At 46.1% G+C, this 27,479-nt stretch overlaps 1 protein-coding gene across 4 annotated transcripts; it reads right to left on the minus strand.

Annotated features, from left to right (window-relative positions):
- Positions 1–14,899: 14,899 nt before the first annotated feature.
- On the minus strand, positions 14,900–25,237 carry DDO (D-aspartate oxidase). Of its 4 annotated transcripts, none has more exons than XM_032101475.1 (6): positions 25,078–25,237; positions 22,632–22,738; positions 20,671–20,878; positions 20,394–20,502; positions 19,345–19,521; positions 14,900–16,830 (listed from the first exon to the last, which is right to left on the minus strand). In XM_032101475.1, exons 3-6 carry the CDS (start codon positions 20,840–20,842, stop codon positions 16,263–16,265), a joined length of 1,026 nt encoding a protein of 341 aa, XP_031957366.1. In that variant the 5' UTR covers positions 20,843–20,878; positions 22,632–22,738; positions 25,078–25,237; the 3' UTR covers positions 14,900–16,262. The 4 variants fall into 4 exon arrangements, with proteins under 4 accessions (XP_031957366.1, XP_031957369.1, XP_031957367.1 ...); XM_032101478.1 differs by lacking the exon at positions 25,078–25,237 and adding an exon at positions 22,449–22,507 and having other exon boundaries at positions 22,632–22,723; XM_032101476.1 differs by lacking the exon at positions 25,078–25,237 and adding an exon at positions 22,206–22,507 and having other exon boundaries at positions 22,632–22,723.
- Between the last annotated feature and the right edge of the window lie 2,242 nt (positions 25,238–27,479).

A 27,479-nucleotide genomic window follows, 5' to 3' on the forward strand; every position in this document is an offset into this window, starting at 1 on the left:
AGCCTGTGTGAAACATCAGTTGTGGTGCCCTAATTTGGCTGCAACACCTTGTGCTTATGAGTGACTCTTTTAAGTCTGTACTTTGCCTCCTAGTCTCTCTCCTGGGTAGGCACACAATCCTGCTGCATTTCATGACACATCCTTGGTTTCACGTGTGAAGGGATGGATCTGCACGAGCTGAGAGGCAGTGCAGGGGACAGGTGTCCTGCTCATCTCAGTGGGAGCACACGAGGCCCCGCATTTGTTTTGCAATGGGGACACACTGTGAAGAACTATAAAGTGCCCAGCTGGGCTTTGGTCCTAAACCACAACACCAACCCATGGCTAAGGCATGAGCAGGGAGAGGTGGTTGGCAGGATTTTCTGAAGCAGGAGCGCAGGTGGTGAGCAGGGTCAATGACAGGAGGCAAGCTCTGTGGGAACAGGGACAGGGGTGATGGTAACTAATTTGCAGCTCAGTGAGTAATAAATACGTTCCTAGATGGGATATGCAGGACATGGATGCATGACTACTCCCTGTTTCTTTGCCAACTAGGGAAGAGGGGGTGTGACCCTTGTCTCCTGTGAGCAGTACTGTGCTTCCAGCATCCCTGTCTCATCTGCTGGCAAGGGAGAGACTTGCTGCACCAAGCTCCTTCTGGTGTCCTCTCCTCAGCAGCAGGCTGCACTACTTCTCTCTGACCTCTCCTGTCTCTTCACAGCCTGGAGCAGAGCCAGAGCTGGCTGCTGCTGGGGGAGCAGGTCAGAGAGGAGCACTGGCAGAAGTGGAGCGTGCCAGCAGCACAATGGAAGCAGGATGGAAGTGCTGCATGTAGGAAGATAAGGGAGGGAGCAATTATCTGTCTGGAGAAGTGGGATTTCAGTGTGGCTCTAAGCACAGATGCACTGGCAGGTGAGGTGCATGATTCCAGCCATTTGAACATGGCTGTTCTCTTTTTTTTAGGTAAACTGTCCTGAATTAGGTTAACGCAATTCCATGGTTGTTTTAAAACACCCTAAATGTATACTCCTCTCAGAAGAGTGTGTCAGTCCTACCTGCCATTCCTGTAGCAGCAGGGTGGCTCCTTTCTCATAAAATAAGTCAAACTAGGGCCTGACAGAGATGAAAAGTAACTCAAAAAACCACTATCTGGAGCAGTTTCCTAATAGACCTGGGCACCTTTGTTGGTACCATCCTATTTTTTGATCAGCTTAGAGACAACATGGGACAGCCTCAGGTGTTTGCCATGGGGAAGCAAGTTGGCTCTGGAAGTGGATCTTTCTGACAACCACACACTTTTCCTGTTTCCACCCCACCTTGGTGGCTCATGAATGGATCAGACAAGCCTTGGTGCTTGTGTAATGAAGGAACACATTTATGAGGGCAAAGGGAGAGTGTAACTGCACCAATCACGACTGACAGCAACTTAAGAGACAGGTACCTGGCTCCATCCACGAGCATCACCTGGAGTTCATCTGCAGAAGGTCACTTGGGCTGCCACGGGGCTGCCTGTGCATCACTTTGCTCCTCTGTGTGAAATGGCAACTTTCATATGGAGGACAGAAGTAATGCTGCTGCTCAGGGAAGAGAGGTTTTAGACATACATCAAAAACATTAAATGCAGGGGTATTATTTCACAAAATTCTTAGCACAAATGTTGTTTTAAGCTCTCAGCACCTAGGCAATAAATAATGGTATGTGAAGGTCTTATTAAAATATAAGTTTGTGTGTGTATGGTTACGGAAAAAATCTTGAAGACAGGTTGACTCCAAAAGTATAAAGCGCAGAAATAAATTTTAAAATTCTCTCTTGAAGTTTAATCCTTGAGAAATCAAAGCTTTCCTAAAAGCTTGAACAATGCATACTCAGATTAAAGAGGTCTACCAGAGCAGAATAGAAACCACAAGGTCTTTCTTGGTTTTAGCATCAGAGGTTCATTTGTTGTTCTTCTCTTAGTGTGTAGTTCCAGCAAAAAGCTCAAATACTTGAATCCAGCCACTCTTCTTGTCATCGTTGAGCTGTAAGTGCTGACCTTGTACAAAATATTCCCTTCCTTAGAAAGCTGATAAGCCCCAATTTGTGGGCATGCCAGGAGTGGTCCTGATAAAGAACAGTTCACTAATTTAACTCAGTGTTTTCCTTTTGTGTTTTAACAAACAATTGAATTTCTCTTGCTTCCTCCCCACCCCCTACCCTGCAATTTCTTATGAATGTAAATCTGCCTGTTAAAAACACAACAGAGGATTTCTAAAGATAGAGAATAAGAGAACAGTGATAGAGAATGATCTCAGGGAATCTCAGGGACAATGAGAAATCTTACCAGGATTAGCATGAGAATCAGTGAGAATTAAGATAGTCCCTTAAACAGTCTCACTTCTCCATTTTTACAAGTGTATTATAAATCAATTCCCCCCCAGGAACTGGCTGCAAAGATATGTGTGTGAGCAAAGCCTGTTGAGAAGAAGAGCAAATTGAAATTGTAACGCAATGCATGAAGCTGCAGTCCACATGGATGATGAGCCTTTTTGAGGTGATTGCTGGGAAATACAGCTTCTGCAAAGTTTCACATCTTTCACAAAACATGCTCGCTCTTTGAATCAGGCAGCAAATAACCTCCCTTCCTTGCTCTCCTAAAGCAAGATGGATGGTGTTAGAGGAACATCCATCAAGCTGGATCCAGCTGAGCACAAACTGCACCATGAAATGCAAGGAGTAACTGGAACAGTGACTCTGAATGTGAGCATGCAATTTCTACTGAGAACAGTGAGCTTCGTGCCCTGATAACCAAAATCAGACATCGGTCTTATGGCATCTACTTTTTATATTGGTGCCACAGAGCTACAGCTCCCTTAGTTTCTCCAGGAAAAGTCTATAAACTGTTAAAACTCCTCTCTCATTTACAAATTTGTCTGTAGTAAGAGCACAGTGCTAAACCTCTAGAATGAAATTTCATTGCTTCAGTGCTATCTTTGCTGCTTACAAATTACCTCTTGTCTGGGATATTGCTGGTAGTGAAATCTCTCCTTTGCAGCAGTTATTTAATGTTTCTCTCTCTTATGGCCATTTTCAGTTCAAACACCTTGCCTACCCCATTCATCTTCTGCCTCCACCCACTGTCAGGGCTTCTGTTTATCTTCTGGTTAGTTAAAATGTCTGCCCCAATCCCTGTACAAAATTAAACCCCAGGCAGGAAAAACGCCACTAGGATTCCCTAGGATTCTCCAAGGGCTGTTAATACAAGTCAGACATTCCTCCTATAAAATGAGTAAATGAATAAGAATGCTCTTTTTGACTGTGCTCTGGATTTGTATGAGCCACTTGCCAAAATCTACAGGACAGAGCAAAGGAAGAGTTTTTTCCCCTCTCTTTCCTCCTACACTCCTGATTAATGCTTCGAAAATTGGAGTGACGTTTTTCTGTGCACTTGAAAACAGAGATGTTTTGTGTAGAAACTTTCACAAGGTCGTTTTAAAAGTGGCTGCGGAAGAGAAGCATGGTGTGTCCTTACCACAGAAGATGTGTGTGCCTCAGATCCTGAGTCTGCAGCAGTCAGAGCTTTGGTCCAGGCCTGGTTTATTGCCTTGCACATTTATGTGTGAAAGCTGTGCCACAGCCCTGAGGAACATGGAATTAAAAGTTTGTAGCTCCCTGGGTGACTTCTTGGTGATAGCTTTTGTGCAAGCCTGGTTTCAGTTCTGTTTCCTAAAATTGCAGCTCAAAATCCTGGAAGTATTTCTTTATGCACCAAAGTGACAGACCTCCATGGAGCCTGCACACAGCTCTGCCAGGTAGGTACAGCCCTTACTCCTTCCCATGCCTTAAATTCCACTGAAAACTATTAAAGAATCTCTTTGTGTTATCTTTTAAATGTTAGCAACAGAGAAGTAAATTTGCCGTATTGGTCTATTACCCACTTACAGCTGCTGAGAAGTTCGTGTCTGAACAGCTGTCAAGGCAAAAGCTCAGCTGTGTGAATCATTAAAACTGCTTCTCAGCTCGCCACTGGTAAGTTTGAAGATAACAACTAAAAAATATATGTTCATGCAGTCTCCCATTAGCTCTCCTCAAGCTCGTGGGCCATTTAGGCAGCTTTACACAAGACTGATCTTGCTGTTCAGCAGCACAGCACGAGGCATGGGCAGAAGCTGTCTTTTCCCTCCAGCTACAGAGGGAATCAAACACCACAGCCTTGCCGCATGCTCCAAATTTGATGAAAGAGACAGCTGATAATTATTGGCCTGGAGAGGGGATTATAGCTCAAGGTTTACCTCTGAGTCACGCTCCTGTATGTTTGCACTCACACATACCTGTACCTGTGCGCACACATTCACTGCAGGAAGGAGAAGAAGAATGAGACGGCCCTCCAGGAGAAGATGCTCTGCAGCTCTCTCCTACCCTTGGGCCTTAACTTTATTTATTTAACCCTAAGCCTTGTGGTATCTACAAATACAACTATTGCCTCCAGAAGCTGTGTTTCACTCCTGGAGTGGAATAACAGTGCTTTTACAGTCTGCCTTTTACTAAATTGTCCAATCATTCTGAACAAGCAAAATTCTGCCTGCTTTTTAAAAAAAAAGGGCTGGAAATTTTATTGAAGAGATATTAGTATAAAAATTGAAAATGTATTGCCATTGGAAAAAAAAGACATTCCAGTTTACAGGAATTAAGTAGTGATGGCCCACATGCAGTTCACATACTGTTGCACAAAGATATTTGTGATATCAGTTCATCATCTGTATTTCCCCTGTATCTATACTGTAACCCCAGGCAGACGCCCATCTTTGCTTAAAAATTACCCTGGATTTCTTTTAAAAATCCTATTTTCTGTAGATTTTAAAGATTACCTTAGTGTTATTCTGGCTTCAGCTCTCTCCCTTTTTTTGGGTGAAATAAATTTTACTTACATTTTTACACTTCTAAGCTCAAGGATGAATATCTTTCATTAAAAAATGTAATTTGGCATAGGGATTAATCTATAATTGTCAGAATTTGACAAAACACTGCAAGTGGAGTAGGAATGATGGCTTTAAGAAATTATATAAGCCTTTTTATTACATGTTTTTAATGGGCTTACGTAGAACAGTACAAATGCCAAAGTACTTATATAGGGGATGACAATGGCTCTGGAACAATCGAGCAGATGTCACTGAGAGACACCTTCCTTCATCTGCAAGCATTCAGTGAAAAGGGGTCTCCAAGGGGGGATAAGGTGCAAGCCAAAGCACTGGGGCTGATAGGGAGAAGAACAGGAGCAAAATGTTTCACGTAGAGGATTCATAAACAAATTAAGACCCACAATTAATGTACTGTGCATTTCTTCTGTGGTCTGTCTTTCAATGTTGTTTGATATACTAGCGTGTGTCTGTACAATTTATGCATCATTAAAGGCGATAGGAAACAATAAAAGCTGGGAGTGGCTGGCAGCATCCTTGAGACCTGATGGGTGAAAAACAGCTTTCCTAGGACAGGAGGCAAACTGTTCTGGAGTATGCAGGCCAATTTAATAAAATGTAACCACCTTTAATAGAGGTCTCATCCATGTGTCTGAAAAGCATCTCATTTTTTCAGGACACTAAATTCAGTCTTTATCTGAAACAAAAAGGTTGGGTTTTTAAACAATTACCATGTGGTCAGCCAATCCTCTCCACCATCTGGTTGCATTTTAAAGTCTTAGTTACAATCATAACAAGGAGGAGAGAAATGGTCTGCCCTCAGCAGAAAAGATACCACAGCTCCCCTGCAGCTGAGCAGCCTGTCTAGGAGCAGACGGTGAGGATAAAACTCAGTGTTCTTCCTGCAGGCTCTTTTCCAAGCAGTTTGCCCTCAATGTCATGCGGAGCAGCATCAGTGATGCAGAGACACCAGTACTGATCCGAAGTGGGATAACCTCCTTAGCCAAGAGTTTGTATGTAGGTTAGGTGCTACCACAGGGCTCATCCTTTTGGCATGTGCCTCCCTGCAGCATGTCTGCCTCCATCCTCAGCTGGGGATGTGGGAAGCAAAGGCCAGTCGGATGTTTCGAAGATGCACTGGGAAGGACAGAGCGGGTTTGTGACAATGCAGGCGCCTCTACCGGCATCGCTTCCGGCGAGGAACACTCGGCCGGGCTAATGCTTGTGGCTGTGCCCCAGCTCCTGGCTTGCTCACAGGCTCCTTGTTAGGAGGAGATCCCTTCACCAGAATGTATTGAATTTCCTCGGGAACAAGGTCATTTCTTTGTACTCTGTCAGGAGACGAAGTACATGTTTCTGAAAGCATAAGGGCTTTTTTGCAGAGCTTGCTTTGTGCCTGCTTCTCTCCTGTTGGCAAGGCTGGAGGCAGAGCCAGCTGCTACAGAGGAAAGCCTGCTCTGCCATCTCCCCATGGTCCAGTCAGCACAGAGTGGGGAGGAGCGTCTCAGAGGACACTTACCTCCCCTGCAAGGCAAAGGTGAAGCTGTGGCTTCTCCTGAGCAGTAGCTGGGTCAATGCCAGAAGCCAGGCAAACAAAAGAAGCTTGCAGGTGGAGCCCAGGGCACCAACACCTGCAGGAGGACACCCCAACACTGGGACATGCAGAGCAGCAGCTAAAAGAGGCAAATTTTCCCCTTAACTTCTCACTCCTCCCTCAGACTTAACGCAAAGGAAAGAAGATGATCACTGATGTATAATGATGAGAGCCTTTAGGAATCCAGGGCTTTTTACTCAATCTTTGTGCTGAAGTGCTCCGTCTTACACTACAAAGGCAAACAGCAACAAGATTGCTCTCAGCAACCCAGACAAGAACATTTTAGTGCATAATTATGGATGAGATGCAAAAGGACGAAAAAGAGGGAAAACATCTGTTCACACAGAGTTTATTGCCGTTCACTTAAGAGGCCCATTAAATGCCAGAAAAAGCTTCTGTTTGAGGCAATTATCCTGCTGAAAATCTCTATGTCAATTCGTCCTATGATTATTCCTGGAGTGCTGACACTGTGCAGATACACTCACCACAGAGAAAAAGGGTGCCCAGCCAGGCTTACAGAGGAATTTTCAGAAGCAGGGTAGCCAGCACTTCTCAGGGTCTTTACCTCTGTAGAGATGTGGGTTGTTTATTGGAGTCTTTCCCTGGAGTTCAGCTGCCTCAGCTCCTTTATTTCAAAAATATCCTTTGAGCTTTTTCATTGGAAGTGCACCTAAAAGTGGGATTGCTCTTCTTGTAGTCACAGAAATATGGGATGTGAGAAGCTCAAATCCAGTTCTTCAAATGCTCAAAGGAGGGAGACCAGCTGTCCCACCGACCAAGAAATCATTTGGCTCACAAGGCTGCAAGGTCTGTTCAGAGGAGAGGCTTCATCTCCTTGAAGCCCAACCATGCACTTGTTTGGCAAGGAGGAAAGCAAGTGTGAGTGTGTTGGTTCATCCCTCCCCCGCTCCTGTTCAGGCCTTTCCACAAGAGCTTGGTGGGGAAGCATCTCTTGATCATACTGGGAACTCTTGGAAAGCTAAGGTGGGTGGCAGTACTGACCGTACCAGGAACTCCTGCTGCCTCACGTAGGTGGGAGATGACAGAGGGAATAATCAGTCATCCCCTGACAGCCTTGGAATGTTCCTTATCTGAAATGTAGCTCAAGTGGGACAGTACCATCCTCACTGGAATTTCAAAAATTCCAGTAACAACTAACCCAGATTGCAGCTAGGATGAAAATATATCAAGGGCTTAAGACAACCATCTCACAGCCCTAAAAACGTGGTCCTAAGAGAGACCCTTTGAGCTCTTCTGGACTGCAGTGGGCTGCATCAGTATTTCCCTCTCTCTGGGATGCCTCTCAGAGTGCCCAAACTCTCAAGTATGCGAAATTCAGAGAAGCGTCACCTGGCAACAGAACCTGGACTGATATCCCACTCCTTGAGCCTCAATACCCCACCTCGCCCCCATTAAGAAATGCCAAAAAGGCATTAGACATGTTTCACTGATTCTTGAGGGGAATGTTTTAATACATATACCTGTGTACTTATACGTTACATATCCATGCCTGTGTGTGTATTACCTTTGTACATTTGCATACACATATCTGCGTGTGTGCCTTGACTTGGACACCCAATAGCAAATATAGTATACGTGTTATTATCTTGAATCCATAACTGTTATCACTGTTTAGAGTTGATCCTTGGTTAATCTAATATTTAAGTGCTTCTAGATCCTTTAGACATAAACAATTGACCACGTCTGAGCCTAAGATCGGATCCAGCCATATGTGGGAACCTTTCTGAGAAGCAGTTTGGAAAGCAAGGGAGTCCACTCTGAATCTCAAGACCCACCAGAGAGTCTCCCTTAATCTTTCCTTCCTTACCCCTTTCTACATCCCTGGCCTCCATATAAATCACTCTAAATTGATGCTAATTTGGTTTTCCTCTATATATATTATCCATGCAGTAGGTATTAGAGTAAGCCTTGTCATCGAACTTTGCCTCACTTTTGCAAATGCATATTAAAGTTTGTTTTCACTAATACATTTGATGGTGATTCTTTAAGCAACCTAAATCATTCATTTGTGTGACAGCGAGGGTCCCTCCATGGCTCTGGTGTGTTCCCTCAGGGAAGGGTTGCTTTTCAGAGCTTCACTTTAGCCAAAATTATGACTGAAGGTTCACACATAGGTGCCTCCGAAACACTGACAGCCGGCTCAGTTGCTTAACTCTCTGATGACACAGAAAATAAACAAACCTCCCCTCCTCTGTTTGGCTCACAAATTGAAGGAAAGGCTGATGTAAGGCTTAGATATCAGCTGGTTGACCGGGATTTTGGAGAAGGTGAATCAAAAGGCAGGAGATACGACAATGGTGGGAGCACAGCATGTGATGCACATGGTACATACCTCTTACTGTCTGGAAAATATATTGTCCTCGTGGTAGGTAATGGACATTAACAGGAACAGAGCAAAGTGATGTGGGGCAGTACTCCCCTAGTGCTGGCTGCTCTCAGTGGTGTGAGACAGTCCCAAAGGATGAAAGCAAAACACAGGAAATATATTCCCTTGAAACTGCTTTTACTTTTGGAAATACCATTCAGAAAAGTTTCTTCCCCCTTTCTTTTCTCCCTAGCCCCTCCCTTTCTTAGTAAGGCTGGGTTTTGACTCACGTCTGCTACTCTTTCTCCAAAATATGTAATTTTTACTTCTTCATTGAGAAAAACAGACACGAGGAGAAAATTCCCAGAAAGAAACCAGTCCACTTCAGATCTTGAAGCAGTGGTAGTTTCTAATAGCTGAGCACCCAGAGTGGTGTCTGGGCTCACCAGGAGCCTGGCCAGGAGCCAGTGGACACATGGACCAGGCTGCAGCCACACAGGGACTGCCCCACAGGATGTCCGGCCCAGGCACAGCTTGAGGAGCTGGGGGACCCCAAGAACCCACAACATGAGGAACTGAGGACACTTGGCTACCCAAGACAGTGGTTTCCTCTCCAGCCTTTGGTGGGGTAAAAGCTCTGGGACATGTTGCCGTAGCAGCAGCTTTGCCTAGGATTATTATTATTATAATAATTCCTTATTTTTTTGTTAACAACAGCTTCTGGTACACTGCTACCTTCACATTTTATTGTACTTTTTTAAAGTGTTCCATAAATCCACGATCGATTTTTAAAGCTGTATTGAAGTACCCAAGTCCCCCAAGCCTTGTAAGTATATGGGAGCCCGACAGGCACCCAGATTTCCACTGAATTAAGCATCACCCCATTTGCTCCTTGAGATGGAGTTTGCGGGTTTTTTTCAACAATTGCTTGATCCAACATCGCCCTCTGGTGGAAACTGGGGAATAGAGCAGGATAAACTGGAGTCGCGGACAACGTAACAGTAGTCACTTGATTGCTGTGAAAACAATGAAAATCTCGGCCCAGGCCATGATGTTATCTCTAATTGTTACATTTATTCCTAGCCATTTTGCAGTTTATCTCAAATAGTTCTCGACTGCAAGAGAATGGTAATGAATGGTGAAGGCCAATTTTCCTGTATTTCTCACAAAATTGTTTTAAACAGAGTCAAAAGCCTGTCTATCGAGACAATATGACTTTATGGCACTGTTTCTGTGAAGGAAATCAACAAAATTCCCTGTTGCAGGAAGCTATTATTTTGTGCTCAAGCTCTAAAATCCATCATACATCCCATCTGCTGTCTGGAATCGCAAGGATTGATAAAAATGTCTCAAAATATAATCGTTCTCTTTCTATCCCACTATTACACCTTTGAAGTTCCATGTGAGTGTGACAGATTGGTTGCCATCTGCCAGGGGTGCCTCTTCAATGTAGATCAGAAAGTGTGGATAAGAAGGAAATACTCAATGTAAGTTTGGATAACTTATGTCCAGACACGCATGGGCTTAATGAACAGCACAGGGATAAAATGCTTTGCACAGGTGACAGCTAAGTCTTTCTTTAAGGCCACCTTTCATCAGCACGGGGAGGTCAGGGAGGTTTAATGAACCTTCCACTGTTAATCCTCTCCCATGTGTGAGTGTTTCTCTGACACTTATTCTGTGATTCCAGATTAAAACTACAGAGCTGATGCGGCAGCACAGACAGATTTAAGATCAAAATGGAGTTTTGAAAATTCCTCAGCTGCCAGCTCAGCTTCAGCTGGAGCTGGAGAGGTAACAGAGGCCACATCTTTGCTTCAGCTACTGGCAAGAGTCTTGGGTGAGGAGCAGAAACGCAGGGATGGCTGATGAAATATTGCTGGAGACTGACACCCAGGGCTGGGTAGCAGAAACAAGACAGGACTCATCTCAACAAACTTCAGGCTTCAGCTGCTTGGAAGCAGTCAGTGTCAGTGAGCTGGCCTGAAGGCACTGAAATAGTGTGACTCCCCTTTGTGGGCGGGTGTATAGCTGGCACTGGGCAGCATCACTATGTATCTAGGATATATTCTAGATTATTTAAATTTTCCATGCCTAGGGAAGCATAATGGAAGGATGTTTGGTTATTCCCAAAATATTAGGACTTATTCTTGGCAAATTGAAAGCTTCTGGAACAAAAAGATGAGGTTTCTGAATAGAATGCTCAATCTTTGTGTGGCATGACTTTAGCCAGGGAGAAAACCTCTGTGAGAAGGAGTGAGATTTAAAAAGGAATTCCAAGCTAGAGACTGTGGGAAATGAGGAGGAAGTGAGGAGGAAGAGAGGAGCAGGGGACCATGAAAGCATTTCATTAGAGGTGCAATTTTGACCTCTTTATAACCACAAATAAGGAGGAAAAGCAAAGCGTAATCTGGACAAATAAAGCCCCTTTTAATGGGGCACAGGAGATGGAGCAATCAGGCTGAATGTATGTTTGCTTCTATTTGCTATAAATGTGAAAATAAGATACAGCTTTAAAATCCTCAATTTTTATATAAGGGTATTCAAATATCAGACATATTGCAGAAGGATGATAATTACTGAGTCATTGTAATAGCATGATAAAAGTTACATGGGAAAGAACGAAAATAGATCTCCTCTAAATAAGGAAAAGGACATGAACTCTGTCAGATTAAAAGCAGAAACAGAACGGAAGACTAAAAAAATATTTTGAGGAAAAAACTTGCTACTAGACAAAAGCCTCCTCTATCCTAGCAGAAGCAGGGAGCCTGCTGGAGGGTTTTGCAGGTGACCAGGGTGTGCAGTCAGGATAGCAAAGGAGTTTGAGAGAAGACACATCCTAACACATCAGCTAAACGGATTATTTGTGCCTGCATTCAGTGCAGAAAAGCTGAGTGAAATTCCCACAGCAGAACCATTTGTTAAAGGGATAATGCAGGGAAGCTGCTTCAGATTGAAGGGTCATTAGATGAGGCTTTAGAACAAGTAGATGCAAGGGATCGTAACAAATTCATGAAAAGCAGATGCTACTCACTTGTGGGTTTTTAAGGAATGCTAATGGAAATTGTTGCACTGTAAGAGCCAGTGTATAAGCTTTTACTTAAAACGGCTGAAGAAAAAAGAGGATGGCATGTGATACTGTCTTCTTTTAAGTGCTGTAAGGGATCTAGAGAAATGCAAGCCACCAAATCTGACACCTGTGGCAGGCAAACAGCAAAAGCCATAGTAACAGAATAGTTGCAAGGAGAGACACAGACTGAGGGGAGAATTGGCAAAGTTTTGCAGTGAGAACCTATGAAGCTGTGCTCCACCACCTTCTGACAGCTTCAGAGGAAACTGTGAGGCTGCAGATGAGAGCAATCTGCTCAGTATGATCTGCTCAGCTTCTGGAAAGCCTTTAATAACATCTGTCACCAAGGACCCATTAAGAAGCTAATCCTGGCATGGGGCAAGAGGGAAGACTCTCTCATGAGTCAGCAACTGCATAAAGGATAGAGAGACGAGGTAAGGATAAATCATCCATTCTTCACAGTGGAGAGAAGCAACCAAGTGCATCTTAGAGGAATCATGGTGGGGCCAGTATTCATCCACAGACCTATGAGTCAGACAAATGACTGATCTGCTGGTGGTACCAGTTTATTCAAGGTAGTAAAATGCAAACTGCCTCAAGGAGCTGCAAAAACTATCTTATGAGTTTGCTCAAAGTAACACCAGATGAAAATCAATGTAGCTAACAGCAGAGAAAAACACCTGGCTGACCTGGGAGAAAGACTGCCTCACTGTCCAGCCTCAACAATGCCGCTGAAACAGCTACTACCGCTCAGGACAGGTATCTTGGAGCTAGGTTGCCACTTAAATGCTTATTAATGACTATAAAGCATTTTAACATATTATGAAGGGAAGAGAGATCATAAAGTCATAGAATAGTTTGGGTTGGAAGGGACATTAAAGATCATCTAGTTCCACCTCCTGGCATGGGCAGGGACACCTTCTATTAGACCAGATTGCTTAAAGCCCCATCTAACCTGGCCTCGGAGGCTTCTAGGGATAAGGCACGCACAATCTCTAGACAACCTGTGCCAGGGCCTCACCACCCTCATAGTGAAGAATCTCTAATCTAATTTCACCCTCTTTCATTTTAAAGCAATTCCTCCTTTTCCTATCACTACATGCCCTTGCAAAAAGTCTCTCTCCAAATCTCTTGTAAGCCCCCTTTAGGTATTGGAAGGTGCTGTAAGATCTCCCCAGGGCTGTCTCCTCTCCAGGCTGAACAACCGCAGCTCTCTCAGGCTATGTACATAGGAGAGGTGCTCCAGCCCTCTGACCATCTTCATGGCCTCCTCTGGACTCACTCCAGCAGGTGCACATTCTTCTTATGTTGGGGTCCCCAGGGCTGGATGCAGCACTCGAGGTGGGGTCTCACGACAGCAGAGGGGCAGAATCACCTCCCTTAACCTGCTGGTCACGCTGCTTCGATGTAGACAAGGACACAGTTGGCCTTCTGGGCTGCGAGTGCACATTGCTGGGTCATGTTGAGCCTCTCCTCAACCAACACCCCCAGGTCCTTCTCTTCAGGGCTGCTCTCAGTCCATTCTCCACCCAGCCTGTATTTCTGTTTGGGATTGTCCTGACCCAGGTGCAGGACCTTGCACTTGGCCTTGTTGAACTTGACAAGGTTTGCACAGTCCCACCTCTCAAACCTGCCAAGGTCCCTCTGGATGACATCCCTGCCCTCCAGCGTGTCCACTGCACCCCTCAGCTTGGTGTCATTGGCAAACTCACTGAGGGTGCACTCAGTCCCACTGTCCGTGTCACTGACAAAGATTTTAAACAGCACCAGCTCCAATACTGACCCCTGAGAAATGTCTTCCCTTGGGACACCAGCCCCTCCTCGTTGGCAAGAGCAGGGTCCAGCACAGCACCTCTCCTTGCTGGCTGCTCTATCACCTGGAGAAGGAACCTCCTGGATAGCTTATGCTTTACTGTGCTGTCCCCCCCAACAGATATGTCCCCACGAGGATCAGGGCTTGTGAAAGTGAGACAATTATGTATTATGTAAACCAAGATTCTTCAAGGTGGGAAAGAAAAGTCTGAGAGGGAGTATGGTGGAACTTTATAAACTCAAAAAGGGCCATGGAGAATGGGCCATGGAGTCACTACCTCTCATAACATGCAGGAAAGGAGCATCAGATGATGTTTTCAGGTTCAAGACAAAGATGAAGGCAACAAGCTCTGCTCCTGGACAAAGAAGTTTCTCCCTTTACAGAAACTGTTTTCACAGGATGTTGGGGAATACAGAAGCACCATACATGCTTTTAGAAGCAAGTCAACAACTGTGTGGAAGATAAATCATCTGAAACACTAAGCTACCCCTCAGGTGAGGAAGACCCTAGACCAGAAGTGGCTGTCCCCCCTGCTGGCCATGAGCAGAGCTAGGACATCAGACTGATGAGCTTTGTAGCTGAACCTATTCTGACACTTTATCAACCAGACAATTTTTAGAAGTAGATTAGAAGAAACCCCATCACCCTGCAGAGAAGACGTGCACAAGCACAGCTTTGGTTTCTTATGGGGCTATGATCACCCTATTAGCATTAGTAGTGTTTCTTGCTCCAGGATAAGTTACACTGTTTGCTATTTTTAAGCTTAAAATAAAGATTAAGAAAAAAAGAGCCCATTCTTATGTTCTTTTTCCATGTATTTTTATGTTCTGTGTTAGCTCAGGACAAAGCTGCAGTTTGACAAGCCCTATGCCAACACTGCTGCCAAAAGCAGCAGCTCTGCCCTCTCATACCACTGGAAAGGACAGATGGGGGGGGGGGGGGGGGACGAAGGGGGGAATGCAAGATTAGCCTTCAGAGCCTAGAAAAAGAGGACAAGGCTGCTGAAGGCAGGGCTGGCTTAGGCTGGTCCCAGGCGCTTATTGACCTATAATTTAATTTGGTTATGTTTCTTCTGACAGCTGTCCCTTGCAAATGGTAACTGTCCTCATCCCCCCTGAAAACAGCAGGAGTTGGCAGCCATGGCTGAATGTGGCCTTTCTTGGCCCTGTCAGGCCATCCCAAATTAAAGAAAATCCCTTGCTTATGAAAGGAAACACTACAAAAATGATCTTTGCTCCATTATTAGAACTTTATTTATCAGTTAATTTTAATAACTGAAATTATTGAAGGATTTTGAATGGTTTTATAACTCTATGGACAAAAAAGCTAGACAAAAAAGGATGATAACACTCTCAAGTGAGCCATTTAAGATTTAATGAGTCGTTTAATCACTCAGAGTCAGACCTGTACTTTGACGGCAAGATCCAATTTTGGGGAGTGATTATCTTCAGACACATCAAAGGGCTTGAACTGCTGATGGGACTGTAAAGCCCAACAGAGCCTCTGCCATGGAGTGAGAGGGTCTGGGCTCTGGTGACTCAGCTTTCTTACAGCAGAGGAGCTTGCTCATGTCCAGTTACAGACAAATTTTTCTTTAGAGTGTTTATCTAGTCTTAAATGGCTCTTCTATGAAACTGATGCTGGTGTTATAATCCTTGTTGGTTTGTCTCCAATTTATTAATATCAGATGTTGTAAGGAAAGCAGACAGTGTTGTTGTGAAGTAGAAAAGGGATGTTGCATTCCCAAGCCCACTCTGAAAGGTCCTCTCCTGTAGAACAAAGGCCATATCAATGTTGCTGTGTGGGGGAGGAGGGGAGGGGCTGGGGGAAAATCATTGGTGTCTGAGAGCAAAATCTGAGGGCCTTGAAGGAAAAAAAAGAGATTTGCAAACAAGTGTAAGAGAAGATGCACAAAACTGTAGCTCATGTGGGGCAATATTAGGAGAAACTAAGTTCCCTGAGGTGCAATGTGAGCAAATGCAGTGATCAGTATAACAGACCTGCTCTTAAAATCACACTTGCCTGGTCACTGTGTGTGAGAGTGAACTAACACTGCTTTCTGTAACAGCTGACCTGAAGCACTGTGATGCAGCACTGTGTGGGGTTTTCTTTTCCTTCTAAATCATACAGACAATGATAAAATTTGTTAGCAAAATGGCAGAAGCAAGGGCAATTCTAGATTAGATTTGGTACAAGCGGAGATAACTGATTTTTACTGAATCTGAGCCTACTGCATCAGCTACCCTTTAGATGAAGATGCAGAAATGCTAAATTGATGTTATTTGTATTATACCACACCAATCTGATCCCTATTATGTGAAGAGTATTTATGTACCTTATCTTCTCCTTCACAAGAGGCTAGGACAAATACCCAGGGCAGAAACAATGCCAGATGGAGGAGATGATCAGCTGGACTAATACTTGGATCAACACATCATGTCTTTCCCAGGCGGCAGAAGATACCACTGAGCATCTGCACTGCAACAAGCTGTTGACTTAGTTCCCTTCCATCCAGTAATGGAGTAAAAGTCCAAGCTGCTACTAGGAGATGCAGCACTAGCTGTAAATGGAAAAGGAGCCTCTGGGATTCAAAGCTTGGCCCTTGATGAGGAGCCCTGCAGAGCAGAAATGCACTCTCCCACCAGGTGAGCAGCCTCATTGGCTGTGCCCCTGTGCACTGAAAAGCCACCTGCCCCATGCCCATAGTTGTGGACCACTGGGAGCTTAACTCCTCCTTGGCTCAAAACCTCTCTCTGCACTCTCACACACTGCCTGGATGGCCTCAGGCCCACCTTCACCTCGATATCGTGAGCTCCCTGCAGTGAGGGCTCAAGGGAGCAGCATCTGTCAAAGATGTCTCTAGTAGTGCCAGGGTCAGGGGAGAGACTCCAGCTCCCCTTTTCCCTGGTTCCCCCCAGTGTCACCCTGTGCATCCCTGGGTAGATGTAAGTTAAGCCATCCCCATCCCGGATGAAGTGTTTCACCCACGGAGCATGAACCTTCAGTACTTGTCCCCTGACAGGGAAGAGCTGCTTGTCCCCCACCAGCTGGTGGGCTCCCATGCCTGTGCAGTTGACAACAATGTCATATTCGCTGTGCAGCTCCCACAGATCTGCTACTTTCCTGGTGTACATCTGGGTGCCAGTTGCTTTCAACCTGCAAAAAGACTCCAGAAATGAGGCAGAAAAGAAACCCCTAAGCCCTTATGTTATTATTATGAACATTAAGTAAATGAGATATGTTGTCTTTGCCTTTACATACTGATCAGAACCAAACAACAGATGGGACAAAAAGCAAAGAAAATGCCATGGGGGTTCTGTTTGTGATTTGTCTGATTTGACCAAAGGTATTTTTTAGCCTGGTTGGGCTGGAAAAAGTACAGCAAGTTGAGCAGTTTTAGAGAAGGGTCTGGCATCAGACCCTAGGCAAACATTCAGGTCCTCATGGTCTCGATTCATTTCTGTAACAGTACCAAGCTTTAACAACCCAAGCAAGCTGGGAAACAACAAATTTATTTACCAACTTGCTCATGCTAGTGGCAGAGCTATTGTAGTACACCCCTTTTAATGTGCCTGTTATGTGCTGTCACATTCATTCCCAACTCACCTCCTGAGCCACGTAGCCATCTAGTGCCATGTGCCAATCCCTAAGATCTGCACTAAGGCTGAGTAGATGTGGCACAGGACCCCCAGTGAACCCATAACCTTCTGGAGCAGCAGCCAGAGTCACCAAGGACGGCTCAGAGCACTAAACATGCATGTCTGCTCTTCAGTGAAAGTCACCTCTTCTTGAGGTTCACTTTTGAGCTCAATTTCAAGCCAAATCCTCTCCTGAACTTGCCTGAATTTTGAAGCCCTTCCCTGTGGAAAATCACTGGTATGAGATGGAGTCACTGCACGCTGTCAGCTGGATCTCGTTGCTGGGGGTTTTCACTGGGGGTTTTAGCATAAGCAAATCAGGAGACAGGTCTGTGATGCACTAAGTGGAAAATCCCATCCTCTGCAACATTCTAGGAGCTGGCAAAGTCATCAACCTCACTATAAAGGCAGTGGTTTCCCACAAAGCAGTGAGTTAGCCAAGAATCCAGGGCATAGTTGATATTCTGAGGCCTGATGTAGCAGGGCACTGAAGCTGGCTGGGAAGAACAGGGGAGACCTCATGCAGCAGCTGTGGCTGGGCAACTTGTAGGGAGAGGTCGTAAGTGTTGTATTTGGTACTCTGTCATCATGCCATAAAAAATACACCAATGAAAAAACCTGTTGAAAACTCCTAATTCAGGCAATTAAGCAGGAAAAAATTCCAGAAGTCTTTTTTGGAAAAGCAAGGTGAGCACAACAACAATTTTCCTTGTGGATTGCCAGGAGACTGGTCTACAAATACTGCTCAGGTCACTAGGGGTTTGAGAATTAGTTACATGTTTAATATTCTCTCACTTCTCATCACCATGGAGAAGAAAAAAATAAAAGAGCTTGATCACTTCATTAGACTACATCCTTTGAGAAATAAGAAGACTACAGCAGGAACGAGGAGGGAGCAGAAATCACATGGCAGATACTAAATGGGTTGTACAACTTAGCTGTCCTGCAGCAGAAATTTGCTTCAGTTAGGCAATGAAACATGACAGAGCATGTGTACCGAGTAGATGGCACAGACCTCACATGGCACTGGTGCCACAGGAGAACTCCCAGCCTGCCTGGCTGCTACAAGAAATGCTTTTTCACATTTTGCAGTGTGATGAAAGGCATCCAGTAACCAGCTGAGCTGGCAATTTGTACCTTGTTGTCAGTACACATCTCTTTACTTAACCCCAAATCAGCTTGCAGCCTATCGCTTTCTCTCAAGCAGATACAGCCATTTGCTCACTTTAGAGGTACTTATTTGGATTAAAAACTTATCCCAGGTGTCAAAGCCTTTTTAGATCTGCATCCTGTCTCTCCTACAGTTCTCCAAAATCCATGTATTTGGGGAAAACTTAGAAATTGGCAGATTTTCTAACTTTGATGTCAATCCAGGCATGAACTCTGAAGCCACAACTCCTCAGAGTGAGTGCATCACCCATCTTATGCAGCCAAATATTTTCAAGAGATTTGTTACAATGGTGCTGTTTAATGTTTTGGGGTTTTTTTCACCTAATTGGATTAAGAAATTCCTCCAATTTTTGAAAAAAATTGAGATTAATTGGTTCAGCTACTTCGTAAGTGCAAAGTCTTGACAGTAAGATACCTTCGTAGACATGCTTATTCTCTCAGGGGCTGGATGTCTCTTCAAAAACAGAGGGATATTATTTGGGAAGTTTGGCAAATGTGGAGCAGCCAAATGTTTTCTCAGAACATGGCAGGTTCCTGATGTACCTTCAAGGTCTGGCTGGCCAAGCATGGCCCCTGTGGCTACGCTGGTCCTATACCCAGGGACATTCACACTCCAAGCCCCACTGTACAGACACACTGGGAGAAAGGGGACATTGCGTAAATGGGGCCTTTCACATTTTAGGAAAGTTGGGTATTTATTTCCTGTACTTCTCCCCAAAGAAGAGCTTGTTGTATTTTCCCCAGTGAAAACCAGCCTTTTTCCAGTTTTGCTCAAATCTAAGGCTCTCAAGGAGATCCTGTCTTGCCTCCAGTCCCTCTGCCAGGGTTTCCCCCTGCATGTCCAGCCTTCAGCAAAACCAACCTTTTCTCCAGCCACAGCAGGTATGGTGGACAGTCACATTTCAGTGTTGTAAAGGCCTGACCAAATCGGTGCTGCGGGAACTTTTGGAGTTCTGCTTCGGACATTGGTCGAAATCCCAGCACAATATCTGACCAGAAAGGTAACTCTTCCTTGGGAGTGCTTTTAAAGACCTGCCACCTAAAAAGAGACAGAGGAAAAAAAGTCTATTCCTTGGGAGTCTGTTTATAAGACCTGCCACCTAAAAAGAGACAGAGGAAAAGACGGAAAACTTCACTGCTAATGCTCCGCCATGTTATGTGTCATGGCAATCTTAGCACAAACCCAGGAGCTCAGGAACCTGTTTCCTCCCATCAGTCCAGCTCTGCAAGGTTAACAGCAATGGGGAAACATTGCTGCCTGCTCCTGCAGTACCTGTCTGGGCAAACAGGCAGGGGGTTGGCATAGCTGAGCTTAAGGGTAGCACACCAGGGTAAATAAACTGCAAAGGGCCCTTCCAGCAATAGTGTATGTACAGAGTTCCCTCAAGCAGTGTCCCCACCACAACTGTAGACACCTGGCTGGACCTAGTGGGGTCACTTGCACACCTGTTCACCATTCCTTGGGTATCCACAAAGCTACAGAGTGTTCAGTCTCAATACTCTCAAGAGGCAAATTTCTGTGTATGTCATAGGCAGCATAAAATACCCGCAACACACAGCCCACAACTGAATCCCTGTACCTAGCTGCTGAAGCTGGAGGATCCTGCAGTCCCATCCCTATGGAGATGACCCCTGCTGCAAACAACTGGTGGGTGACAGTGTGGAAAACATCAGTAGTTAAAAGATATTTGATGCTGTTCAGACTTGAGTGGGCTTTCTGTGCATACCTATGCCTGAATTTTGCCTAAAAGTACATAATAGGGGAGCAGCTACAATGCAGTTTCTTGGGAATATGGACATAAAAGCTATTCCTTGAAGGGAATATCCCTGAATTCTAGCAAGGAAAACCTGACTGCCTGCTCCAGAACACAGCACAAATGTACCAAAAGTTGGCCTGGGGGCTGTTCTTACCCAGAGACCAGGTGAATGCCAGCCTCTGATGCCTCGGCTGAGTTGCTGATGGTAAAAAGGTAAGTGAAGGTCTCTTGGAACCACTGCTTCTGCCTGTGGATTGGTGTGTCTGCATGTGAACAAAACCAAACGTGCAGAGAGGAATAATGTCAAGGATATGGGACAGACAGGGAACACAGGTCAAGGCACTTTTCTTCCTGAGCCTCTACACATCATTCCACACCTGGACACAGCTGCATGAGGTGCCATGGGCAGTGCTGCCCTGAATTAAACAAACCTGGGTAGGTGTGAGGGATGAGCATCCCAGCTGCCACATCACTCGTTGTGTTGGGGCTGAACTGGTCCGAAAGGACCGTCACGGAGCAGCTGGGACAAGTCTCTGTGATGCACAGTGCTGTGGACAGGCCGATGACTCCTGCCCCCACCACAGCGACCTTGGGTGAGGCCATCTCCAGGATGCAGAGCCAGAGGAGAGAGGTTGCTACCTGCATTTGGAAACAACATATCACATGTCACTATTATCCAGGGCGAGTATCAGGCTATGAAACAACCACACGAGACGTAACAGAACCCCCCTCCCTGACAACTGATTGAAGGCCAACTGCTGCATACAACCAGGACTATGGTGAGGATTAAAAAAATCATCAGCCTTTGATATGACAACAAAGTTTTGAGAAGTATTTCAACAGCCACTACCTCATCCTCAGCACCAGAGAGTGATCTGCATGTGCACCACTGGTGTTTGGGCTGGTTTGGAGAAGGTTTCCACAATAAAACCTGAGGGAGTGAGGCACCCATCTAGTTTTCTATTGTGTCAGGTGTAAAAGGCACCTGACACAATAGAAACTGACACCTGAAACTGGCTTTTTGGCACCATAAGCAAAAAGGTTACTTGACTATCGGGATCTCCAGCAGTGACAGCAGGACTGTCACTGCCTGGGCAGCAGAAGCAAATCACACTGGAGGTCTCCAGTTCATTGGTCCTTGTACCTGCCAGCATGACCCACTGCCTTGGACAGATTCGTGGGCATCCAAGGCCGCCACGCTCTCTCAGCAGCACATGGTGGTCCACTCCTCAGAATCTTCATCTGCTGATTGCTACTCCAGGAACTGCAGTGTCTCTATTTTCCCCTGTCCTGGGCAAGTTTCAGAGCTGGCACCTGTCGTGGGGAGTGGCACACAGCTCTTGGTTGACAATCACCTGGTTGCCCATCCCAGTGAGGTGCCAGCCTGTGTTCCTGGCCATGGCCAGCTCAGGTCTTACACTGGTGAAGGCACGAAGCAGAACTGAACCACGCAGCTCAGTGCACCTTGCAAACTCCCCAAAGCCAGGACTAAATGGGCCCAAAAAGAGAGAGACTGGGCAACCTCAGAGGTGATAAATCCTTTAGCAGCTTTGAACCAGGTGGCTCAGGGACCCCTTCAATGGGTTACTGCCGAAATCTGACCAAGGATGTAGGGAGAGAATCTCCTCTGCCTATGACTAATTTTTTCCTGGATTAGCTACAACATTCACTCTCAGAGAGGATACTGAGTGAGACAGACCTTTAGTTTTGTGCCCTGATGGTTCTGGTTTCTCCTGTGGGGCTTGCTTATCAGTGACTGTAGAAATCCAGCTTTGCTAATTGCTTTCTGAGAACTTTTACTGGAAACCAGTGCCTGCACTTATAATGACAGGCTGATTTACCATCTTCCTGCGGCTTTTGACATCTTTGATGTAAATTTAGGCAAGAGAGACCACGCAGAATTATGATAGGTCAGGTTTATTTATGAGATCCTTGCTCATAACTGTTCACACAGCTTCTCACTTACCCCTGAGGTTTTACTACTTAAAATTTGATGTCTCTGCTATGTAAGAAGAGAAAGAGCAGCAGGCACTGTTGCCTGTCACTGCATTCCTTCTGCATCACAGCCAAGGGTTGTTACAACCTGTCTTCTTCCTCTCAGGGCAACGCTTAAGTTTCTTTCTGTTAATTATCACATCTTCTTTCACAAGCTGACTACAGAAGTGCCCACACAGTGGAGAAAGAGGACACAGTAGGGGGGGAAACGGACCCTGGACCAGAACTGCTGGCCTTCATGGCTGACACCTGGAAACCCAGACTGGAAAAATGCTGGGAGAAGGGGAAGGGGAAAGAAAGGAAGAATATTAGTAACAAGAAATTGGGTAATAATCCTGTAATTACTTAGGAAAATTGGCACTGAGAAAGGTATCTAAACACATTTTTATGAACAAACCTTTTCACTCAGAATTGGCAGCTGTGGAAATGGCGTGTGGCTCTCAGAGTGCCCAGCGAGCCTCCCAGCAGTCCATGGACAAGCACAGTCCTGCTTTTGCAGCTGCCCTGGAACATATGCAATGGGTACATTATCCACCTGTCAGAGATGTGCTTTCAGTTGTCCCTCACAACTCTCCTTCGCTGAAGCCCTTGGACCACGATGGAGATCGAATTTCCTTACTGACCTCCCTGTCCCTGGGGAAGAAAGGGGAGCTGTGGCTTGGTGGAGATTCAGGTTTCACAAGTCTACCCAGTTCAGATGGGATTTTTGCAGATGAGCCAGTTTGACATTAACTGATCCCTATGCTGCAAAATCCAGAGAGGGCAGGAAGGGGCTGCTGACAGTGCTGGAGCCTGTGGGAGCTGCTCAGAAGGCCATGACAGGTTCAATGCACTGTTTTTCCTGCACCTACTGCTGCTGTCCAGGAGCACATCAAGCTTTCACGCCAAAAATTAGCTGAGTGCAAAGCAGAGTCTACACACAGCTCTTATGAGCGAGTGCAGCTCGGGCTTTGCAGAGCCACTGACCCCACTATGAGTGCAAGGCCCACCTATGGCTCTGCCCTGGCAGCATGACCTGCCTGCATCTTGCTGGGAAGGGGTACAGAAGGAGAAACTATTTTTAGCTGATGTGGCAACCCAGCTTAGTCGCAGCAGGGGTGACACTTCTCATCCTCTCAGTCAGGCCAGAGCATTTTGCAAAAATCAGCATTTAAAAGGCAGATCAATTGCAGTAGCTGTTGGGGAGGAAGGTGAATGGTGTCAGGTACTGTTTAGCTCTGTGTCCCTTCATAGTGTCCAAAGCACAGGACAGAAGCCAGAGAGAGTCACCTGGAGCTGTAATTCCCCAGCAATGAGGACACCAGTTGCCTGATGTAGGTTTCATGTCCCTGCCACCCTCCTGCTTCTCCCAGGCCAGAATGAATTATTTTTTTAAATACTGAGATATTTTGTGATGCAACTTCACCTCCCAACTCCCACAGCTGAGGAGACAATGTCAGCCTCATGTGACACAAGGGGGTCTTTATTCTTTCTTGCCTCAAATAGCTGTCTGTCACCACTATGTGCCACTAACCTTCATCTCTAACATCATATCATTCTGGCAGTGGGTAACATGACCAATATGGATAAATACACTGTTCCCCAGCACGCACGCACGCACACACAGAGGAACGTGCATATCCACTGCCAGCTGCAGCTGCAGCCCACGGTCACAGCAGGCTGGATGCCCTTAGCTTGTGTTGCAACCTGGCTGGCTTACGAAAATAAGCGTATTTACACACCCAAATAAACAGTGGAAAAAGCCCAGTTGAACTGTTGACCAGAAAAGTCAGAACAGGAAGTAACTAGAGGAAACCAAAACCTGCTATATTTGAAGCCCTTGGTTTGTTTTTTTTTTTTTCAAACTAACTCTCATCATAAGTAAGTGCTGAAACACTATCTTGAATCGCTTGAAGGCTGTGGTACTGGGGAGCAAAGGCTCAAGCCTTTCTGAGCTGCTGGAGGGGCTCCTCATCCACCAGGGCAGATGCACTCGCTGTCCCTGTCAGTGCCTGCTGTGGAACAATTTTTCCCTTCAATTTTTTTGTTGATCACTTTTGTTTAATCACTTCCCCAGTTTACAAGCACCCCTGGTGTTACTTCCCTTCAAATGACCCCAGAGGGGAGTTTTTCCAGGCAAAGACTGATCCATTCGTAGGTGTTTGCTGAGGAGGAGCTCCTGATTTTGGCCTTTTGACTCTGGCCTGGTCCCTTTTCTGCTCTTTGGGCTGCCCTGTGAGATTTAGGAAGTGCTGCAGAAGAAAGGCGAGGATGATCTTTCTTCACCAAACAAAGGACTCTAGAGGCTCCTTGGGATCCCCTCAGCCTTCCTGCACACACAGCACTGCTGCCAGAAAGCAGGACTCACAGGCCACCACAGAAAGCCACTGTCAGAGGGGACCCCGGGGCTACGAGGAGGCCTCAGCCCCTCCTTCAGGTGGATTGTTTGCAAGCACGGGACACACCTTCGAAGTGATGATGGTTACCCCTGCATCAGCTACCTGCAAGAGCCGCCTTCACCAAGGGCACCTGAACACCGAGCGATGCTCGTGCTTTCCTCCCAAACGGGCGCTCTGCGATCCTCGCTCCCCGCAGGGCCGGGGAGAGGCGGAGCAGGGAGAAGCTCCGATCCTGCACCTTCCCTCCAGCTCAGCCCTGCGGTTCACCCCTCCTGCCCTGGTGTGTGGGCTGAGCCCTCCCTGCCCCGGCTCCGGGAAATGGGATCTGCCCGCGGGAATTCCCCACGCAGCCACTGCGGGTGCTTCCCCGGCCCTCGGCCGCAAAAGGGCTCCGGCGTCCAACATTTACTTCTTCACCTAGAAGTACGGTCTAGAAACAACCCAAGCGGGGGTAGCAGGCGATACCTGGTGAGGAGGAGACCCCCGGTTCCGCCTGGAAGAGCCGGCCTCCCGGGAAGCGCGGGGCAGCGGCCGGAGCGCCGTGCCGGGGCAGCGCGGGGGCTGCCGCACCCCCCGTCCCGGGGCGCTCCCGGGGCCCGGCTCGGCGCCCCGCTGGATGAAGGAGCTGTTTGTGCCCAGGCCGCCTCCGGCGCTGGCAGCGCTCCCGGAGCGCCCGCGGCCGCGCGTTGGCTCTGCCGGGGCCAGGCCCAACGCCGGCTGCCAGAACTTTCCCCTTGATATTCCCTCCAGGGGAGGCCCAAGTGGACCCGCTGTACTGCAGGGAATACATTGTCCTTTACCCTCCCTCACAGGCAGTTATGTTCTGAGTGTTTCTGGAGCTGCCTGAGGATCGCCGCAGCGCTTGAGCAATCGCGCGAGCGGCCAGGAGGGGAACTCCAGCCATCACAGGTCGGTGAGGAACGAACGGGCTCCTCCTGCCAGACCGCAAATCCCTCATGAGCGCGGCCAGGCAGGGCTGTTTTCAGCAGAAAAACACGAGTTTGTCAAAAACAAACCTCTCTGCAGGATCGCTAGAATGAAATTGCACGCCATATACCCCGGTTTATTGCCTCCAGGGTATTTGCCGTTGGCAGGATATTTTGGCTAATATTTGACAGCCTGAGCATTCGTCCCTGAACACTCAGCAGGACAGTGTTTGCCGACCACTCCCCTCCAGCCCTGTCGAACAGTGTTTGCAATGGATCTTCCAAGCAGGTGCCTTTTCGCTGTAACCATTTAAATTCAGACCAGCAAGCCATCCAAAGGGTATCTGTATGAACAGCAACAGCGCGCAGCACACACGTTGGACTGTTCTTGCCTCCCAGTCTAGCTGTGCTCTTAAAACAAAAGCCATGATACATTACACATCACTGATTTTTAAGATACGTATTTTTAAAAAGCATTTTCCCTTCAACGGTGAAAGGAACTAGACATAATTCTCCCAAATTATAGTATGGCTTGATTTTTCTGAGTGTTCTGAAAATACGGGATTAAGACAGGGAAGGCAGCAGAGGCACAGAGGTTTGCTTGTTTAGAAATTAAATTGTTGATGGGCTTGCTGTATTGATTGTAAAACGAGCACTATTCGAAGTCATTGTGGGGTATTTGCAATAGCTTTGGAGAGGATCCTTTCACATATAGAAATCTACAAATATAAATGGAGGTTGCAGTTCCAGCTAAGATTAAAACTGCCTGCTACTTCTCCTCCTGAGATTCTACTGCTCATTTCTTAGAACTTTGCCAAATTTGAATGATTTGGATCAAAACATTTTGTGATAGATGTTTGCACAAGTCTGAATGTTTCAGGGAATTCCCGGTGTGTTTTTCCTGAGAAGAGGATGCAGGAAATTCAAGCTGGTTTGGGATACCAAATCTAATAGTAATGTCATTGAAAAAAAATCTTCTATGGCCTAAAGTATTTTGCAAAGGTGAACACATTGTATTTGGTAAAGTGCAGGTCATGATTTGGGTGTTTGGGGAGAGACTGCCAGCCTTCTGGCACAGAACAAACACAGCCCTGATTGTACTTGGAGCTCTTCCTGAACCATGACTGGCAGCAGCATCCCAGCACACCACCAACCCAGCTCGAGCAGTGCTTAAGAAGTGTTTCCTTTTTCCTTAGCATTCCCTTTGCTTTGTGTGCTCTCCTGAACAGAGCCATAATGACAGGCAGAAATGACCTCTCTGAACACAGCAGTGCTGACCTGTTTCAGATCTTGTGAATGACACGAACCATTTATCTGGCACTTCTTTAACCTGTTCAAGTCAAGCATCAGTGTCCATGGCAAGTTACTATATCAGCAAGAAGTTTCAGCTGTGCCTCATTTTGCTGTTGTCCCATGCTATTTACTTAGTTCCAGGGAATTATCTCTCTATGAGGAAGAAACCAGCAGTGATGACATTCCTGTTGAAAAGCTTTGTGAAAATATTTACTGAGAGATAGCCCATTTATCCCTGGTTGTTTCGCTATGTTCATGATTCCCTCAGTCAAAACCACTTCTAAATCTCATCACTGGCAATGAGACTGTGGAGAGAATCTTTATAAAAATCTCCCCTTGATGCTGTTTTTTTCTTACTCCAGTGCAAGTCTGTTCACCTCCATGTGGAAGATTATGAGGCAATGTTAATAACTAAATGCCTGTGAGCATTCCATAGATGGATCCTACTTATCTGCAACAAATACCCAAGCAGTAGCCATGCTTGTATGCTAGCCAGGAATGCAGAGACAGAAGAGTTACTAAATGAGATATTCCCCATTACTTCTGCTTATTCATAAATCTAGGTTAGTAATTTTTTTGAAAGAGCTTGTTTTCTCCAGAAACTGGAATCTGCAATCACTTTTTATATAGCAGTCATACCAAAAAGGA

The sequence above is a fragment of the Corvus moneduloides genome, chromosome 3 (genome assembly GCF_009650955.1).
Source record: "Corvus moneduloides isolate bCorMon1 chromosome 3, bCorMon1.pri, whole genome shotgun sequence".
NCBI lineage: Eukaryota > Metazoa > Chordata > Aves > Passeriformes > Corvidae > Corvus > Corvus moneduloides.

Bases quoted from the DNA above. Each gene is read 5' to 3' on its own strand.
- DDO (XM_032101475.1), bottom strand. From the start codon at position 20,842: ATGGCCTCACCCAAGGTCGCTGTGGTGGGGGCAGGAGTCATCGGCCTG. The intron at 20,503-20,670 runs GTTTGTTTAATT...GTTCACATGCAG, and splicing joins CATCCCTCACACCTACCCAG to ACACACCAATCCACAGGCAG. The intron at 16,831-19,344 runs GTTGGTTTTGCT...GTCTTTTTGCAG, and splicing joins CTGCTGTGGCTGGAGAAAAG to GTTGAAAGCAACTGGCACCC.